The sequence below is a fragment of the Phyllostomus hastatus genome, unplaced genomic scaffold (assembly GCF_019186645.2).
Source record: "Phyllostomus hastatus isolate PE091 unplaced genomic scaffold, TTU_PhHast_1.1 phas_scaffold_501, whole genome shotgun sequence".
Classification (NCBI taxonomy): Eukaryota; Metazoa; Chordata; class Mammalia; order Chiroptera; family Phyllostomidae; genus Phyllostomus; species Phyllostomus hastatus.
This window is the reverse complement of record NW_025334033.1, coordinates 34,907,315-34,928,907: the sequence shown is the minus strand read 5'-3', so window position 1 is coordinate 34,928,907 and position 21,593 is coordinate 34,907,315. Positions and strand designations below refer to the sequence as shown.

The window sequence follows — 21,593 nt, the reverse complement described above, 5'->3', positions numbered from 1 at the left end:
AAAGGGGACTTCCCCTATTTGAGACTATAGGTTGCATTGTGTAGTAGGAAAAGTTTGAATGAACTTTGGAGTCAGACTTTAGTTGGAATCTTGCTTCTCATGTTACTTAGCTATGTGCCTTTGAGCAGTTACTTAGTTTCACTAAGACTCAGCTTACTCATTTGTAAAACTAGGATAATTAAAGCTATCCTTTAAGATTACTGTCAAGATTAAATGTATTAAATGAGATGGGCTTTGGGTCTGGAAGATAAGGCAACTGTCTAAATCTAAATCTCTGCATTCATCTTCCCCAAAAGCTAGACGAAGACCTAAAAGACAAACACACGCATATACCGTACTTGCTGTGTATAATTCGTTCCAGTGTATGATGCACACCCATGCTTTTGGCCCAAACTTTCAGGGAAAAAATCTTTTGTTTTAATTTTTAAATTCAATTATTTATTTATTTATACCTAGATACTTGGTTTGTGTATTATAAGGGAATTTTAGCATTTATTTTTTAACGTATTGTGGTACAAGAAATTTTATGTAACAAATATTTACAAAACACAAGAACAAATACAAGGTATTTCAGGTACTACCCATGAACAATGCACTCCCTTATTTTTCCCTAAAAACTTTGGGCAAAAAAGTGTGCATTATACATGGCAAAATATGGTACTCACACAAACATCACTCACACTTTCAACATTACTGCAGGATAGACAATACCATGAATTTGTAAAGAAATAGGAAATTACAACAGCTCCTGTTGCTGCTACAAATCTCTGAGTCTGGAGAGTAGGACAAAGAACGGCTTAATTAAGAGCAGTGAAAAAGAGGAGAAGAGATCAGTGGCTAAAATGAAATGCAAACAAAATTACCCTCAGAAAGAAAACTTCCCCCACACAGCTGGCAAAATATGAACACAGGCTTGGGACTTAGTGATTCATAGCACCAGCTGGAGGGAAGGGGTGTGAAAGTGAGCAGGGCCGCCACAAGTAGCAACATCAGAGAAACATTCCCCTTGGGAGAGAGGATAGAGATGGGGCACTGTGGCAGTGAGAGGAAAGAAGGAAGGAGAAAATTTAGGGTCTTAGGGAAATGAAATAGAAACAAGGCACACAAATTCCAAACCCACCCACTCATCCATTAAAACTGCTGCTCCTACTAACCAGCAGAAGCATTCCTTTTTTTCCTTTTTACGGTTTATGTTATTTATACCTAGAGAGAGGAGAAGGGAGGGAGAAAGAGAGGGAGAGAAACATCAATGTTTGGTTACCTCTTGTGCGCCTCCTATACTGGGGACCTGGCCCAAAGCACAGGCATGTGCACTGACTGAGAATCGAATCAGTGACCCTTTGGTTCACTGGTCAGCACTCAATCCACTGAGCCATACCAGCCAAGGTATGAAGCACTCTCAAACTAAGAACTCTATCCATAAAATGATGAGGAACAGAAATAAGTCCAATGCCATACAAAACTACCTTAAGAGGAATACAGAAAATATGTGTAAGTGGGCCCGTGCAGTTCAAACTCATGTTGTTTGAGGATCACCTATGAAAGAAGAAGTAGAAACACATAATAGATTTTGAATACATCATAGTACTAGTCTGATAAAACAAGATTTTTCAGGACCATCTAGTTAATTTCCTATCCCAAACTTGAAATTAGCCATTTTTTCAAGGATTTGTATGTGTGTGTATATGTGTATGTTTGTGTGTGTGGTAGAAAATTATGTTTAACAATAACCATCTTTATGTCAGGAGTACTCACTTTACTAGATTGGTCTTTGTTTTTAGGCCTTATCAGTGGAAAAGCTTAGGACATTTTTTAAAGAGAAAATATATCATTAGTTCATGGTGAAATTTCTAATTAAAATTTAAAATTACACAGTTTCACCCTGGCTGGTGTGGCACTGTAGATTGAGCGCCAGCCTGGGGACCAAGGGGTTGCCGGTTCGATTCCCAGTCAGGGCACATGTCTGGGTTGCAAACCAGGTCCCCAGTGGGGGGGTGCATGGGAGGCAACCACACATTGATGTTTCCTTCTTTCTCCTTCCCTTCCCCTCTCTCAAAAAATAAATGAAATCTTTAATAAAAAAATAAAAAATAAAATAAAATTACACAGTTTCTATTTCTCTTTTATATTTGTATCTGTTTTTTCTTGTGCTACAAATCTTGGTTTCAAATAATACTAACAAAGTCAATATAGTTAACCTACATTTTGAAATAATACCAATATTATCAATTATTAATGGTGCAGGTACCATAAAATGTTTAAGATGTTTGCATTTTTTGTCCATGCCATATAGCCTAATATGTATGTACAAATTAGTGTTTTAAATAAATTATTTGAAACAATTTTTGTTTATGTGGTTAAATCATCAACTTGCTACGTAAGTTCCTTTGTTTTATTTGCTTTTCATTTTTAGGGATTTGTTACTTGTATTTTATTTTGCTTTATTTCTTAAAAATTTTGAACGATTCAAGATAGCTGATAGTTGTTTATTTAAATAAATAGTAACTAAAAGTCTTAGGCTTATAGAACAGTGTTTAATCAAAGAATCGTTTAGTTATTCAAGAAAGTTTTTTCAGTTTTTTCTAAAAGTTGAGGTATTAACTATAATTTAAAGGTTTCTGTTATTCTGTTAACTGGGAGCCTATAACCAACCTCCAAGGTTGCCCTAAAAAGTGCAACATCCGACTATCACACACATTATTACTAAACTGTTCTGGGAGTTTCATATCAGTATTTTCTAACACATTGAAAAGCAGTCTTGCAGCCCTGGCTGGTGTAGCTCAGTGGATTGAGCACGGGCTGCGAACCAAAGTGTCGCAGGTTTGATTCCCAGTCAGGCCACATACCTGGGTTGCAGACCACGGCCCCCAGCAATCGTACATTGATGTTTCTTTCTCCCTCCCTTCCCTCTCTAAAAATAAATAAATAAAATCTTAAAAAAAAAAAAAAGCAGTCTTGCATGAAACTTGTCTTAACTCCTTAGCCTACTAATTGTGATTACTCAGTTATGTAGATAACTGCTCATCTTACCCTTCTAATGCCAAAGTAACTTTTATGTGTAATATTTAATACAAGCAAAATTATATGCTGAAAAATTATATCCTGTGGCTTCAAATCTGAAATTTAAAACTTTAGCCATGAAAGTTTGCTTTTGCCACAGCAGTAACAAAACATGAAATTGTAATTACTACGTCTCTTTACAGGAAGTTGGATCCTAAAATATATTATGATTTCTCTTTTTAGAGTCTGATAAAATACCAGTAATGCGTGGACAGTGGTTTATTGATGGTACTTGGCAGCCTCTAGAAGAAGAAGAAAGTAATTTAATTGAGCAAGAACATCTCAACTGTTTTAGAGGTCAGCAGATGCAAGAAAGTTTTGATATTGAAATGTCAAAATCCATAGAAGGAAAAGATGGTAAGACTAATTAATACATTTAGCATGCTATATGTAAAACAAATAAGTTGCTGATAAAGTTTAGAATTGTTTCTAAGTTTGACATAGTAATTTTAGGAATGTTAGAATTTATAAAACTCATTATTTTAAACATTTGATAATTATTATAAAACTTAAAATGTCTATGAATTTCTGAACTATCTCAATTTTTATTTTACTTAATCTGTATGTTTAATGGAATAAACCTAATTTATTATAAATGACAAATTGTTAATGTGCTCTCTGAATTCTTTTCAGTTTTTAGTTACCAAAGAAAAAATTGTCATTATATCAAAGAGCAGTTTTGTTAATATTTTAAGGTTGGTTCTTTTCCTGAAGTTTAAGAAAAACTTTAATTTCTTTTGTGTAAGTATTGCTTAGATGTCTCCATATATATAACCATATCAACTTTTAATTTTAAATAATTTACATGTCCTCATTCAGCATTTGAATGTGTTTGCAGTAGTTTAAAATATTTATATAATAGCCAAAATTACTATGTTCTGTTATGTCTGATCTTGAGTAAAATTCTATATGTGTGGTAAAGTTAAAAATACTTCTGTTGTTCCATTTACTGCAGGCAGTGGAATCAACTATTCTGGTGAGTATAACAGTACAGGTGAATTAGAATTTGTCAATTTCTCTAATTTTTTTAAGCATTTCTTCGTCCATGCTTACCTTTATTTCTTGGCAAACCCTACTAAATTTAGTGAATTAAGCAATTTTTTTCCTTCCCCTCTTAAATATCTTCAAAGCAGAAAAACCTAATATTGATAAAGTAATTCACAGAATGCAGCTTGGAAGACATGAATTTTGTGGTTGGAAGTAATTGTTTATACAACACAGTTAATGGCAAAAGAGTAAGCTTTAAGTTGGCTTATTTTTTTTCTTATTGTTAGTAACATCCCAAGTCTTTTCTTACTCCTCTGCTTTATTTTATCTCCCTGAACACACACACAGAGGCAATGAAATTGTACAATTTACCTTGTACCCACTTAAAATGACTTTTGTAATTAAAAGTGTACATAATTGAGGAAACTTGTGGCTTCTGAATAAATTGACTATTAAATCTGATGATTATGTATAATAATAGTCTGTTATGTGCTAGATACCATACTCGAAGAACTTTAAATAATCTCCTTTTCCTAATCTATAGAATTGAATACATACTTATTTCAGTATAAAACCCAAGGTCAAGGTTTTTACATATCAGCATATAAAGAACAGTTCAGTATCTGCAGAACAGAGAGCTATATCTGTATTCTGCAGATTACGGTAGAGACATTAACTGACAACATTTGTCAGTTACTGACAACATTTGTCAGTTATAGCACAAATAGTAAATTTTATATATCTGTGATCTTTTATTAGTGACTGAAATATTGTGTAGCCTATCATCACCACTACCAAAATAAGCACAAAAGTTACTGTATGTATTTGAAGGATTGACCTTTTTATCATTTCATTACTATTGGGGGTGGCTGAATTCTGGATATTTTCCTTTCTATTAATTCTCATTAAGTCTTGCCTCAAAAATGGCAATTCACCTTAACAAATCCAATTTACCCATCCAAATTCTTTACTATCGATGCATGAAAAATAAAACACGAGAGCTTGAAGAAAAAACAATGAGTATGAATAATAAAAATATAAGTAGATTGTTTCCATTTCTTAATCTGTGTTCAAATGATTTTTTTCCCCACTTGCTAATTTATCCTTTGGAAGTTCATTGTCAGCTCTGTTCCATCTCTAGATTCCATCTCCTGGGAATCTTGTTTATATTACAGTAAAAATTATAATTTTACATGTCCTCTTTACTTTTCCCTATTAACATGTTAAATGTAGCACAATACTTCAGTTTTCCTCAAAGTGCCCTAATTTCATGAGCCAATCATTTAAATAAGTCTATAAAGAACATGGTTTATTTTGTGTGAGTTGTGAGTAGATTTTCATTATGCCTTTGAGTATGTCAATTCTAGAGTATCTAGGATATTATAATATTCTTTGATAGCTTTAAGGATATACACAGTGACAAAATTCTAGTTAGTAATAACAAGAAATTGTTAAACTGTTAAAACACTTTTGCACTATAATCTTTCAAAATGATGATTCTGTGAAGTTCATTAAAAGAAAAATGTAGCCCTGGCTGTGTGGCCCTTGGTTAAAGTGCCCATAGGCCGAGGTTGCTGGTTCTATCTCCCATCAGGGCACATAAAAGAAGCAACCAAGGAGTGCATAAATAAATAAAAAAACAAATTGATGTTTCTCTCTCTCTCCCTCGCCCTGTCCCCCCTCCCTCCCTCTCTAAAATCAATAAAGTAAAAAAAAAATTTGTTTGTTTTTAAGGTCTTATTTATTTTTAGAGAAGGGAGGGGAGGGAGAAAGAGAGGGAGAGAAACATCAGTGTGTGGTTTGCCTCTCACGTGCCCCCTACTGGGGACCTGGCTCACAACCCAGGCATGTGCCCTGGACTGGGAATTGAACCAGCAACCCTTTGGTTTTCAGGCCAGCACTCAGTCCACTGAGCCACACCAGCCAGGTCAGAAAATGTTATTTTTTTAAATATACTATGGCATATAGGTAAAATATCATCATGTTATATTACTAGCAAAGATTATAAGTTCAATTCAGTATACAAACACAGTTTTCATAAATTTCCAATTATTTTATTTGTTATTCAGTATTATATAAAACATGCATTTATGTGTTAAGATGTGATGTTTACTTTGAAAATTATGGGAAATTTGGTAGTGCATTTGGAAATTATAACTCATCTTAAGGAAAGAACATTTGCTGTCCAAAAAGCTACCACTGTTAGAAAAATAACTCACATTTACCATAACTACAAAGATAAAAAAAATACAATCTTTTATTTTGCATATCTCCAAGCTTCTCAAATTGCATGTTTCGTTAATTTGAGTGGGGGGAGAGGGAGCCTTTTCCACCTAAATTTTCTCCTGTATTATGTGATAAAGCCTTAACTCTTCATATTAGCAGGAGATTTTGAATGCTTTCATGTGCAGATAATACTGTGTACCAGGCACTTTTATGAAAGAAATAGATAGGGTTTTTACCCTCAAGGAGTTTTAAGCCTATTGGGGAAGACAGAGGCTGCAGATAAGAACAGTTACAAAGAGTAAGTACAAGATAACACAGTAGATAGTGAATATTATACATTCTGAAAAGGAATTTGGAATAAAGAGAGTTTGTGATTACGGTGCAATAGGTGATTCAGGTGAGGCTTTCTGAGAAAATCCCATTTAATAATTGAAAACATTTTAAAATATAATATTTAGGAATTCTTATTAAGTGCTGTGGGGAATTTCTAAAAAACTAAACAATGTTCTTGCCTTGAAAGACATTAGAGTACTAATTCCTTTTCTTTCTGATCTTATCTATATTTTAGTTAGGGTAACTATTGCCACAAGTATATTGGATATGTTTAATATTTTCTTCTTAATTAATTTTCCTACTAATCTCCAAGTAAACATTATATTAAGTAGATTGATAAAGTTTAGCATAACATTTTAGCCCATAAATAAAAATTTATGATTGAGATACTTTAATCTAAATTTCATTTTTTCTGAGAGTTAAAATAAAAATGGATCATCTTTTCACCCATTTATCTAACAGCCAAACAAATGAAAACCTAGAGTTTCACAGGGAATGAATCATACAAATAAATACCAGGCCTTCAAATACGTAATTCTGTAAATACTTCAACTTAGTAACTAGATTAGTGTTTTACTCATTTTACACTTTATCTATAAAAAGTAGGAATTAGTAAAAAAATATTTGAGCTGAAAGGGTTAGTCTGCACCTCACTTGGGCTAAAAAATATATAACCTCAGTTTATTTGTGAGAAAACAGATGAATTCAAATTGAGGGACATTCTGCAAAATAACTGACTAGTATTCTCCAGAACTGTTAAGGTCATAATTAACTAGATGAAGGGAACCCTTTCACAATGTATACCATCACCACAGTGTACGCTTTGAATGTTTTATCAATTATACCCTAAAAAAAAAACTGAAATATATATTTTTTTAAGTGTCAGAGTCATGAAAGACAAGGAAAGATTAAGGAATTTGTCACAGTTTAAAGGAGACTATGGAAATGTGACAACAAAATGTACCATGGTGCCCCGGGTTGAATCCTAGAACAAAAAAGGACATTAATAAGAAAATTGGAGAAATTTGAATAAAGTCTATATTTTAGTTGATAGTATTGTACTAATGTTAATTTCTTAGTTTTCATAATTATACTGTAGGTATGCTAACATTAGGGGAATCTGAATGAAGGATATAAGATAACTCTCTGTACTATTTTTTCAGCTTAAGTTTAAAATTATTCCATAATAAAAAATTTAAAAAAAAACTGTAGAGGAATTAAAATAAAATAGTAAAAAATATTTAGCCCTGACCTGTGTGCTCAGTTGGTTGGAGCGTCGTCCCATAACCGAAGGGTTACAGGTTTGATTCCTGGCCAGGACACATACCTAGGTTGCGATTCAATCTCCAGTCCAGGTGCTTACAATCCTGGGTCTGGGCATATATGGGAGGCAGCCAATCAGTGTTTCTCTTTCTTCGTTTTTCTCTCCCTTCCTCTCTCTCTAAAAGCAGTGGAAAAAAATGTCCTCACATGCGGATAAAAATGTATATTTATACTTATTTAATTAATGTTCCTCCCCAAAAAAATCATAGGAAAGGAGAAACAAGAAACAAAGTGTAGATGGAACAACAAGAAAATAGATGAGAAATGATAGACTAAAATTTATCCATGTCAATAACTATCACAAATACGTATAAGTGAACTAACAATCCAACTGAAAGGAAGACATTGACAAGATGTGTTAGAAATGCAGGACCCAACTATATGCGATCTACGAGAGCTGCACTATCAATATAATGTCACAAATACGTAGAAATGTAAAAAATTGACTTTTTACTGTTGAAGCTAATTTGGGGTGTTACGACAGTACAGGCATTGATAGATCTGTAAGAATTTACAATATTTAACAATTCGGCATATAAAGTGTATATTCCTAACACTTGCTGGACAGTGATATCCCAAAACATCAGTGTAGAATTTCAGAAGTGAAGAAGACTGGGGGCAGGAGGGAAGGTGGAGTGGGAAGGGTGGTTAGAGAATTCCCACTGTCTAGTTCTTAGTTACTTAATTTTTATAAATGTATCTAAGTTTCTCTGGGATCCAAGAAGACTGTTAGGACTTTTCTCATTGTAGTTGGTAAGTTTGAGATGTGCAGGCCTACTTCCCCTGAAGGAGAGGTTTTCCAGGCTGCCAGTTTTTGTAAAGAGACAAGTTACTGAGTTGTTCCATTCTAGTTGCTAGTGTGTCATCAGCAATCCCCTTTTTTGATATTCTGTTGCTTTCAAAATTACATATTGAAGAAGGTTTCTCTAAGAATTTAATTATATAAAGAAATTTATTGGAAATACTATATTTTATACTTAAAATCTTTCATTTCTGTATAGGACTTTATAAAAGAAAATTTTTATTAAGTGTGAGCATCTAAAAAGCACTTTCAGTTGTATTTTGAGTTTATGTATACTTTTGCTAACATGACATAATTCCTAACTGAAACTTTATTTTAGAAAAAGATAAAAAGTAATGCTTTCTGGCATTTGAATTTCCTTTAACAATGATCCCTTTCTGGATTGATAGTAAACCCTTTTTGTCTCTTCTGTACTTTTCCATGCTTTGGGTTGAAAAAAATTAAGCTATCTATGCTAACAGGATGTTGTGACAAATAGAACAAATGACTTTCAAGCGAAAATAAGAATTAAATTTGATAATAAGGTAAACAATTATGTCTATTTAATTTTGTAAAAATGTTTTTAAAAATATGCTTCTGTTTTTAGTACATTGGGTGTTTGCCCTTTTTTAATTTTTAATTTATACTATTTCTTTAGAAAGGAAAGCCTTCGTGGGGAGGGATGGGTGGGTGGTCTGGAATGGGAGTAAAGGGCAGAAAACTGTACTTGAACAATGATTAAAATAAAAAGAAAGGAAATTCCATTTTTGTATCGTGACGAGTTTTCTGAAAGCATTTGCATAATTTTATTTTATTTTTTATGTGTTACTGTTTACTCTATTACAGTAGTCCCCATCTTTCCCCCTTCACACCCCTCTGCCCTGCCCCCCACTTCCACAGTCAGTCCCCACACCATTGTCCATTTCCATGGATCCTTCATATATATTCTTTGCATTTGCATAATTTTACAGTGTGGTCAGAGGGTCCATATATTTCCCATTAATTTTTCTTTTTTTTAAGATTTTATTTATTTCATTTTTAGAGGGGGGAAGGGAGAGAGGAAGAGAAACATCAGTGTGTGGTTGCCTCTCACATGCCCCCTACTGAGGACTTGGCCCACAACCCCAGCATGTGTCCTGATTGGGAATCGAACTGGCGACCCTTGAAGTTGTAGGCAGGTGCTCAATCCACTGAGCTACACCAGCCAGGGCTCCTATTAATTTTCTTTTAATAAATATACAATTGATTTGTGTTCATTTTACTAGTAGATTTAGAAAATTTAGGTTTTGTTTTTTAGAGTAATAAAGTCTCAAATCTATGCCAGTTTGATCTACTTGGATATGTTAGTTTGTTCCTAATGAATTTTTTTTTTGTTTAAAATGTTTTGTACAAGTGGTACATTTATTCCTCAGTAACTAACCAGAACACACATGTACAAAGAAACATTTTCAATGAATAAAATAAAGGTGTCATTTTCCACCCTTCTATGACAATGAAATGTTTTTATAATCCTGATGTTAACTACCCAGTTCTTAATCCTTGTCTAATTTTTTATAGCCGTCTAATTACACATAATTATATGTAGTTTAGCACCTCCTAAGCATTTCTTAATTACGTTTATTGCATAAATCTTTATCATTTATTTGTATATATGCAAATGATTTTTAAGAATATTTCTAGTATTATATGAGGGGAGGCCCCTCCAAAAAAAGGAATTATCTTCTGGAGGGCAGGCCCTTTTTAGTACAGGCTTCCCCTGCTAGGTGAGTAGGAACCCATCTGTATCAGTGTACCAGTAGGTGTGGTTGTGAGAGACTGTTTTTGACTTCAGTGAATTTTTTTTGAAGATTCTATAAACACATTTGCCCATTTTATGATGGGTGATTTACAGCTCATCTGCCCATGCTGCACTTAGTGTTCAGCAGTTTTTAACCAAAAATGGCATGACCCCTGTGCTCTACCAACCCTACTCACCTGATCTTGCCCCAAGGACTTCTTTGTCTCCCCTGGTGAGAAAAGTCCTCGGGGGGGAAATGTTTTGCCAATGTGGAAGAAGTAAAACAAAAAACTGCAGAAGTACTAAAAGGCATCAAAATCAATGAGTTCAAAATCTTTTCTGAGCAGTGAGGGGAAAAAAGTCTCAGTAGGTGTATTGCATCGTATGGAAAGTACTATGAAGGTGACTGATGTTTAAACATGTAAGAATAAATATACAATTTTTTGATAAATTCCTTTTTGGGGGAGGGTTTTCCCTTGTACAACAGGAAATACATATTTCACCTTTGTGCATTATTTAACCCTTGAAGGCCATGTTAATATAGAAGGGAATGAGGATGAAAATCAAATGTATTAGAAAATAAATTTGAACTCAGTCGTAAAGGTTCTGTGGTTTATTACTGAACTATTAAGAAATTAACTTGTAAAGTTCAAGCAGATTTTAAAATAATGGCTTACTTAAAATATAAAAAAAATATTGATATATAATGAGCAATATTTGACAGGGGAAATGTCAACTTTAAAGTTATTTACTGAATTGCCAGATATGAAGTCTGTGTCTAGCTTTACTCTGTATAGTCTTATTTCATGCTTACAAGATATCACAGCATATATTTTTACTAATGCTCTTATTCTATTCTATCATTAATAACTGAATTAAAAGTAGAGCTTCCAATTGGATTTTTTTTAAGTTTCATTTTTAAGTCTTTTAACAACTTGAACAGAGTTGTGAATAGGATATTGTGATTCTGTGGGAAGGTTCGGTTATGTGTACTTGAGTAATCGAAAGCATCTAGTGGAATGTATACTGTGGTGTCTTCTCAGGAAAGCTGCATTAAATATTTAAAATGTGATTTATTGCATTCTCAATTTGTACATCAATTGTTAGCGGTCGTAGTCACAAATTTGGTGAGAATAAATAACTTTAGTATTAAAAAGATGGAGATTATAAAACTCTTGTACATTCAGAAGTGCCATGCTCTATTTTTTTATTCTGTTTATGCAGAGACATTAAAAATTGTGATTGCATAGTTGTCTCTGTGACAAATTTAGATATCATTTGCCTTTTTTCAGTGAAAGTAGAGCATATATTTGATAAACATTAAACTAATTTTATTGCACTAACTTTAATTAGAAATTATAGAAATGAAACATTTAGAATAATGTTTGTCAAATACAACTCATGTCTTAAAGTTAGTACAGTGAAAAGGCAAAATAGCAAACCTATTTATAATTTACTTTGAAGCTCAGTGTTTTTGCTTTCTTAGTTGTCTACCACCTCCCTCCCTTCTCCTTCCCTTTTCTGTTCAAATGGAGAGGATATAAGGAGAGTACAGAAGCAGCAGGTCTTAAACGAAAGCGTTCCCAAGGTACAGTAATTGTAGTTTTATTTCTCCATGTAGTTATATTCCTGGCTTATAGCACTTAGCTGTATTTAGAGCCTTCAGTTGTATTTAAAGCATAGAAATTATTAGTATTAGTATTTAAAGCATAGGAATGTATACATTGTGCTATTTTGTTTAGTGTTAATTATAAGTGGTAATAAACATTTGGAAATGATAGATATAGTCCAATAAGGGGATATTTGCCAATACTAAGAACGAAATTTTGTTGGCCTAACATGATTCTCTTAATATCTTGATCTTATAATCTCAGTATTTTAACCATATATTGCTCAAAACTATTTTAACAAAAATGTGATTTAGAAACATTAAACAAAAAGGCTTAGAATAGTGGCTTGGATTGGACATAGAATTAGAAAAGTAAGTAATTAAACTTGTGTAAAAGATTTTTTTTAATTTATAAAAAGTTGAATTTATGGTATTATTTTCTTTGGACCTGAAGATATTATTAATATGTGTTATATTAATTGCATTTTGGTCTTATGTTCAGTGTTAATAATGTATCCTGGCAGGTAAGTTAAATATAACCTGGTTTCTCATAAACTTTTGAATTACATTTATAATATCACTAAGAAATACATTTTCCTGGAATGGATTTACTTTTCTGTTAATTCTATCAGGAAATAGGTTTACATAAAAATGTCTTAGGATCTTAAATCTTGATCAAGGACATATATCCTTTCATATTTAGCTTCTGGTTATTTTCAGCCCATCTTCAAATCCAGAGAATTACACTGTGCCAGTAACTAGCTTTGTGTCAAGTCATTTAATCTCTTGGTACCTCTATGTCTTTATACATAATGGGAGATAATATTTTGCTAAAAGAGGATTTTAAGAAAATAAAGTGGGCATAATGATTTGAAAGGTGCCCATTTTCTGAAGATGGGTATGTGAATTTTTCTTACCTCTATACCAGGGATAGGGAGGAAATGTATAAGTTCTTAAAATATGAGAATTATCAAATTATGAATTGGTGGACATGTTACAACAATTTTCTCAGTTCATTGCTTCCACAAACATTACTAAATTTGTGACACGTGTCAGGCACTATAGTGGGACACTGTGTTTGGTATAGTGATTCAAAATAATCAAGACATAGTTTCTGCCTCACAGAGCTTACATATTTCTGGAGTGTATAGGTTTGAATTTTTTTTAGTACTTTTTTACCAAGCATACCTTAGTTATAGAAGTACAATAACCAGACTGATTTGAACATTGTAGTAGAAGAATTTTCTTTGATTTCTTATTAAAATAGCTTCAATTTGGATTTCTGTTATAGTGAGTAATGTCCAGTGATAATTGGCTTTCATATCCATTCCAAAATATCTTATATTCTAATAAATGAGATTATTTTCTTCCCAGTTGAAAGGTAATTTTTTTCTCTCTGAGTCTTGTTTTATTTTGCACTCAGTGAAATTTTCACAAATCCAAAAATAACATCAACAGAAGAAATGGAACTTAAGTTTCTGTGTCATAGTTGTTGAGGACTTTCATCTCTTAAACCTAAAGAATGGTACATCACCTTGGGAAAGCAGGACTTTAATCATCAAAATGCATTAACTACACATCAGAGGTTAAAATTATGGTAGTTAAGCCACTTTCCATGTTGGTATACAAGTTGTCATAAAATAAAGTCCCTATCCATTACTTGCTTTATCAATATGTGTTTCAATGAAATAGTTTTTTATTGAACCAAGTACAAATATGGATTCAAAAATTTGTGTATTATAATTTTTCACACAAATGAAATGTGTCTTGGAGAACTTCAAATTAGTTTTTCCTTTTTTGCAACAGCTATTCGTAGTTTCAAGTTGAGTCGAAACCACGTGGACTGGCACAGTGTGAATGAAGTGTATCTTTATAGTGATGCAACAACATCTAAAATTGCAAGAACAGTTACCCAAAAACTGGGATTTTCTAAAGGTAATTGTTAAATATTACTATCATTTGTTAAAATATGGGGAATCCAACTTGACAGTTACTACCCTATTAAATGAAACTTTTATTAAGATGCTTGTTTTAACATGTATTCATCAGTGAATATATATTCAGAATGATCTGACAGGATTAAAAAATATCTTTTATACTTCTAAAGTGTAAAAGCAGTTAAACCCAAGGTACTGGTGTGAAAATAAAACATAGCAATTGAAACATAGGTAGTGTTTAGGAAGATGAAGACTGAAATGAAATGGAGGTCATCGGTGACTAAATGGATTGATGGGGCAGAGCCAGCATGGCATGAGTGGAAGCTTTAGTACAAGGTGAAGAAATGGAGGCAGGGTTAATAGGCAGCTATTTAAAGACACTTGACTAAAAGAAGAAAAGGGAATGGTGCCTGAGGAAGATATGAGAGCATTAACAAAAAATAAACTTAAAAAAATATTTGTCATGTCTAATTTTTTATTATCTCATTTTTTGTTTTAATTTCTTTGATAACAGGTATGCTTGAATATCTTTTTATATGTTCATTAGCTGTATTTGTTTTGTGAATAACCTCATATCTTTAGCCTGTTATGCTACTTGAATGGTTCGTCTTTTCACCTTGATAAGTAAGCTCTCTTTGTGTACTCAGGTAATTAATTAATTTACTATCTGTCATATTTTGTAACATTTTTTCCAAGTTTGTCATTTATCTTTTTGTTTTGTTTTTTAAGATTGTATTTCTTTTTAGAGAGGGGGGAGGGAAGGAGGAAGGGAGGGAAACATCAGTGTGTGGTTGCCTCTGGTGCTCCCCCAACTGGGGACCTGGCCCACAACCGAGGCATGTGCTCTGACTGGGAATTGCACCGGTGACCCTTTGCTTCACAGTCCTACACTCAATCCACTGAGCCACACCAGCCAGGGCTCATCTTTTATTTTTGCTTCATGATATTTTTTCCTAGAGAAGTTTAAAATTTTTGTGTGTTTAATCCTTCCTTCCTTCCTTCCTTCCTTTTTTTTCCCTTACGGTTTCTGGCTTTGGTGTCCTATTCAGTTTAGCACTTTATGTATGTCATCTTACAAATTTTATCTCTTCCCAACACAGTAAAATTCTTTCGTAGTATTTTCTTGTCTTCTTTCTGTCAATATATTGTGAGAATGCTTTTTTTGGAATAAACAGTGAACTTAAAATCATAATTTTTCTACAGCATCGAGTAGTGGGACCAGACTTCATAGAGGTTATGTAGAAGAAGCCACATTAGAAGACAAGCCATCACAGACTACCCATATTGTATTTGTTGTGCATGGCATTGGGCAGAAGATGGACCAAGGAAGAATTATCAAAAATACAGCCATGTGAGTTATTTGATGAAAACATTCTCCATCTAACCTAGAATGCAAACTTTGTTCCTTACCATCTTTCCCATTTTTTTAAGGACTTTGTTTATTTACTTTCTATTAGCAAAAGGAGAAGGAGGGAGAAATGGAGGGAGAGAAGCATCAATGTGAAGAGATACATTGCCTCTCACACCCCCCCCAACCAGGGACCTGGCCTGCAACCCAGGCATGTGCCTTGACTGGGAACCAAACCTACAATCTTTTTGTTTGCAGGCAGCACTTAGTCTACTAAACCACACCAGGCAGGGTTCCCTTCCTATTTTTAAGAGTCACGCCAGATAATTACAACCAAGTGATTTAGTAGACATGCCTGCTTGCCGAATTGGCTACTTATGTCACCATTTGAGAACTATGATAGTGATGCTTGGAGTATAGGATTGCGTAAGTTTACCATAGAAAAGAACAGTATTTTAAGCAAATGTAATGTTTCTAACTTTGTAACTCAAAATCAGGGTTCCTCAATTTCATCACTATTGACATTTTTGACCATATAATTCTTTGTTGTGGGTGGCTGGCCTATGAGTTATAATGTATTTAGCAACATCCCTGACCTCTACCCACTAGGTGCAAATAGAACCCCTAGTTGTGACAACTGAAAATGTTTACAGACATTGCCAAGTGTCCTCTGGAGGAATATTATCCATGGTTGAGAACCACTAGTCTAAATGAACTTTTTGTTTTAATCCTCACCCAAGAATATGCTTTTACTGATTTTAGAGAGTATGTGTTGGTGGGGTGTGGTTGGGGTGCGGGGTAGAGAAACATTGATCAGTGCCTCCTCTATGTGCCTTGACCGGGAATCAAACCTTAACCTTTTGGTGTATGGGACAATGCTCCAAGCAACTGAGCCACTCAGTAAGGGCAAAATGAACTTTTTTTTCTTTGTAAATTCAGACGATACTACACATACTACTTCCTAACTACTATGTTATAATACAGAACTGTACAGCCATCAAAAATGAATAAGTAGAATAATAGAAATCTTAAAATGTTTTTTCTTGTATAAAACTGAATATTTGAGATGATGACAAAGAAATTTACACAGCATGTCTGTGACCATTACTTGGTGACTACTGGAAAAAAAAAAAGGAACTTGTAGACTCTATGAGTAATAAAAAAGACCCTACCTTGAAATCTGAAGTTTTAGCTACCATTTTTATTTTTAGTGTGATAAGGGAAGCAGCTTACTTTTCGTCAACTTAGAATGTATTTAGACCTTTTAAAGTGGCAACTTCGGGGATTTACAATCAATAAAATATATTACAGTTGACCCTTGAATAGCACAGGACCTGTCAGGGCTCTAACATTCTTTGCAGTCAAAAATCTATGTATAACTACAGTTGGCCCTCCATGTAGGAAGATTCCCAACCAACATGGATTTGAACTGTGCAGATCAGTTGAAAAAAATTGCATATAAGAACCAAGCAGGTCAAACTATTGTTCCAGGGTCAACTATATTATAGTGTAAATAATGCCTTTTAAAATACAAGGTCTGTCCAGAAGGTATCCAGTCATATAAATATAAAAAATAGAATTTATTGAAGAAGATACGAGAAACACTATACATAGGACAGTGACGCCTCAGTCCCCTTCAAGGTAGACACCTTGGGAACTCACACAGTTCTTCCAGTCGCCATCAGCTGCCCTGTTGTATTTTTCTGAATCTCATTGACAGTCTGAAATTTCTCCCTTTCAAAGGTGATTTCAGTTTTGGGAAAAGCCAGAAGTTACAGGGGTCCAAATCTGGGCTGCAGGGGGCTGAGACACCTAGGTGATTTGATGTCTCGCCAAAAAAACTCTGCACGAGACATGATGCATGAGCAAGTGTGTTGTTGTGATGAAGCTTCCAATCACCATTTGCCTATCGCTGCAGCCTTCTGAATCATCCAGATAGTTTCTGCAGAGGAATGTTCAAGCTTATTGCAAAATTTGATGCAAATTCATTGGTCTACGCAGTCATTTTGAATGCGACAACCACATAGTACACATGCTCACTCAATAGCGTCTACTGCCCCCACTGACTAGTACAGTGAAGTCATCATTTTTCATATGTATGCATTCTAGTCCATTCTCCTTAGCTGCCAGGTTACATCGAGGTCACACAAACCATTTTTATTATATATAACAATGACTCTGAATGACAAAAATTAGACTCTGAAAAACTTAAGATATTTAAAAAATTATAAAGCAGAAAAAAAGGGATCTATAGATTAAAAGATTTCCACAAATTACAATGCATGGACTGTATTTGGAGCTCAGTTTAAACAAGCGTAAAAGAATTATTATCTAACTGGGAAAAAAGGATCACTGAATTACATATATGCCCCGCAAAAAGAATTATTGTTTTTGGTATAAATAGTACTGAATAGGTTATGTTTTCCTTACATTTTAGAAATACATACTAAATTACAGAGGAAGTAATGTGATGTTTGGGTTATGGGGGAAAGGTGGTACTATGAAGGAGTTTGAGGGAATGATGTAATTATTGTGTGTTTGATTGTGGTGGTGCTCTCCACAAGATTAGCAGAACCTGTCCAAAATGGCCATAGAGCCCTGGCCAGTGTGGCTCATGGTTGGAGCATCTTCTAGTACACCAAAAGGTTGTGGGTTCAATTCTTGGTCAGGGCACATGCCTAGTTGCAGGTTAAATTCTCAGTCAGGGCACACATGGTAGGCAACCGATCAATGTTTCTCTCTGTCGGTCTCTCTGCCCCCTTCCCTCTTCCTCCCACTCTACCTTTGCCCCTTCCCTTCCTATTTCCTTCCCTCCCTCTCCCCCTTCCTCTCTCTTTAAAAAACAAAACAAAACCAAAAAGCAATGAAAAAAAATGTCCTCAGATGAGGATTAAAAAAAATTACAACAAAATGTCCATAGAGACATTTGGACCACACCAAAAGGTCCTTGATATTTGTTCCTGACCAAAACATCATGGAGACTTTTGGTCCACATTGACCCATCTACCTAACCCTGTATTCCATCAGCAACTAGCCTGCATAGGCAAGAAAGGATATCATTGGCAGGCATATAGCCATAACACAATTAAATTAGTGGACCAATAAAACATTATAGCATCTATTATGTATTAATCCTGTAAACCAACAGCATGTATAAGTGTTATGAGCTGTTTAAACTCAGCAACATTTTTTTTAGCGTGGCCATTTTGGACATGACCAAATAGGAAGGAACATTTGGCATGGACAAAATTTGCTTTGAAATGAACTGTTGTATGTTGTAGTGGTAATTGAAACATAATTGGACATAGTATAAGCAAGTTGGAAGTTGTTATAATTAAAGACATTTTATACCATGTAAATACATATGTGAAGTCACTCTAATAAAGTTTAGTTTTGTTTTTCTTTTATTTTTTTAGGATGAGAGAGGCTGCTAGAAAAATAGAAGAAAGGCATTTTTCCAACCATGCAACACATGTTGAATTTCTGCCTGTTGAGTGGCGGTCAAAACTTACTCTTGATGGAGGTACATTATGTTTAAAAATTAAATGGTTGAGCTAATAGCAACAAAGTGATGTTCATTGGGAACAATGAGTCTTTAATTTAGTTGTCTTCAGGTATATTCATTCTCTGTTCTAGATTATTTATGAAAATAAAATCCATTGGTTTTTAAAATAATACTGACTTAGGTCATTTTGGAGCACTATGTATATTTCACAGATAGCAGTTTCCATGAGTGCCCTCTGGATTAAGGGTGGGAGAAGGTGGTATGTGGAGGGAACAGAATGTTTTCTAAAGTTTTTGACACAGAAAGTAATTTGTCAATACTTTTAGAAGTCCAGTGCACTATCCATTGTACTATACAGCCACCTAAATTGTCAGTACTATTAAAACACTGTTGTCACAATTCCTTATGAGCTTAAATTTTCTTCCTAATACTTTTCCTTCCCTATATTTGGATGATAAAACATCAGACTTTTGTGGTTTTCCTACATTCTCTAGGTTATTTGTTTCCTTCCTTGAAGAACTGTTAGCCAAAATATGCATATCTTTATACAAGTTGTATCCTTTCAATATGAGAACCATTAAAAAAGAATGTTTAGGTTATTTACATAATCTGGAAATGAGAAAGTTGTACTAGATATAATAGCAGCTGCCATTTGTGGAGCCTTTACTGTGTGCTTGGCAATTTGCAGTTCATTTTTTGTGAAATATCTCATTTAATTTTCTCACAAATCTATTAAATACCTACTTTATTTTCTCTATTTTACTGTTAAGGAAACTGAAATTCAGTAAAAGGTGAATTTAACAAAGAATACATAGCAAGCAGAATCTAGATTCCTATGATGCCAGAGCCCTTATTCATCACATAGCTAAATTGCCTCCCTGGATAATTTCTCAGGACTCTTCTAAGTCTGTGATTCTCTCTCTCATAGTCAGGAATGTCAGTTACAGCTATAGACCAAAGTGGCATCAAAAGTCATAATAATTGCAAAATAAAAATGCTAGGGACCAAAGAAGACTTTTCAGCAGCAACAGCACATTTGTAAATTCTAGTGTAAAAACACTATCTTTTGGGCTTTTCCCATTTAGAAACTTATCCAGATAAGTTTCTAAGGCTGCTTAAGAATGTAGACAACATGGATTAATTTGCTTTTAATAAAACCCAGGAGTTTGTAATTTTCTGTTAGGTTTAAAATATAGGATAGAGTCTTTTTTTTTTTTTTTTAAGATTTCATTCATTTCTTTTTAGAGGGGAAAGGAGGAAGAAAGAGAGGGAGAGAAATATCAGTGTGTGGTTTACTCTTGTGCACCCGTTCCTGGGGACCAGGCCTGCAACCCAGGCTTGTGCCCTGACTGGGAATCAAACTAGCAACCCTTTGGTTCACAGGCCCATACTCAATCCAATGAGCCACACCAGCCAGGGCTAAAATATTGGGGTAGAATTTTGAAGGTGGCTTTACGTTGAATGAAAGAAGTTGAAGGAAAATCACCCCTGTTTCTCTCTATTTCTCAGTACTTAGGACACCAATTGGGGGATTATTCCCATACTACAAATTGTCTAATTCTTGGTGGACACCAGTTCTGACACTACCCAGAGATAGCGCAGACAGATTAAGGGCATAGTCCCACAAGACTCCCCCCACTTAAGATGCCAATCACCAGCCCTAGATTGTCACCTGTAGTTCTTATTAACTAGCAATAAATTGCAGGGAGGGGGTCTCATGACCCCATCCTCAGGTTCAATAATTACAAGTATGACTTAACAAAATTCAGGGAAACATTTACTTACGTCTACTGGTCTAAAGGATATTATAAAGGATACAGATGAGCAGCCAGGTGAAGAGCCCTGTATAAGCAAGGTATGGGGATTTCATGTTGCCTTTGAGTACACCACTCCTCTAGTATATCGATGCGTTCACCAACCAGAAAGCTCTCCAAATCCTGTTAGGGTTTTTATGGAGGTTTCATTATATAGGCATAATTGATTAAATCATTGGCTGTTGATAATTGACTCAATCTTCAGTCCCTCTCCCTTTCTCTGAGGTCAGGGGACAGGGCAGAAAGTTCAACCCACTAATGAATGACATGGTTGGTTCCTCTGGCAACCAACAGCATCCTCTAAGAATCACCTCATTAGCATAAACTCAGTTATAGTTGAAAGAGACTTATTATGAATGATAAAAGACATACCTCTCACTCCTGTCACTCAGGAAATTACAAGGGTTTTAGCAATCTTGTGCCAGAAACCAGGGAGGAAAATTATAAATATGTGTTTCTTATTATATCACAGTCTCAGAAGCCAATCTCAAAGGTTACATAATTTGTGTTGCATTTGTGTGGCATACTGGCATACTGGAAAAGGTAAAGCTGTAGGGACAGAGAACCGATCCATGGATGCCTTAGTTTATGAGAAGACAGGAGTTTGAATTAAAAAGGACAGCATGTGGAAATTTTTTAGGATGATGAAGCAGTTCTGTATCCTGATCATGGTTATAGTTATGTAAAACCATATATGCATTAAAACTAAGAGTTAATTTTACTGTTTCTAAATTTTAAAATAATGATAAAAGGTACTTGCCTATAACAAACATCATTATGCTCAGGAAGAGGTAAGGATGACACTCTTTTAACAAATTCCACTTGAAGTCTTAGCTGGTGCAAAATAATAAGAAAAAAATAATAATTTTAAGGAATGGTAAAGATATTATTTG

General features: G+C 34.2%; 1 protein-coding gene across 7 annotated transcripts in view; it reads left to right on the top strand.

The window, feature by feature from the left end:
- The window catches only part of DDHD1 (DDHD domain containing 1), a 90,796-nt gene that overhangs the window by 22,525 nt on the left and 46,678 nt on the right, over positions 1-21,593 (top strand). For 3 of the 7 annotated variants that reach the window (XR_006783771.1, XM_045822677.1, XM_045822676.1), the window contains exons 2-7: positions 3,244-3,417; positions 4,016-4,036; positions 11,974-12,075; positions 13,903-14,031; positions 15,237-15,384; positions 18,798-18,904. Coding sequence is in view for 6 of the 7 variants with exons in the window: in XM_045822677.1 (XP_045678633.1) it covers positions 3,244-3,417; positions 4,016-4,036; positions 11,974-12,075; positions 13,903-14,031; positions 15,237-15,384; positions 18,798-18,904 (681 nt within the window). In the remaining variant the exon portion in view is untranslated. The remainder of the gene's footprint in view (positions 1-3,243; positions 3,418-4,015; positions 4,037-11,973; positions 12,076-13,902; positions 14,032-15,236; positions 15,385-18,797; positions 18,905-21,593) is intronic. The other 4 variants (XM_045822680.1, XM_045822678.1, XM_045822681.1 and 1 more) reach the window with 2 other exon arrangements.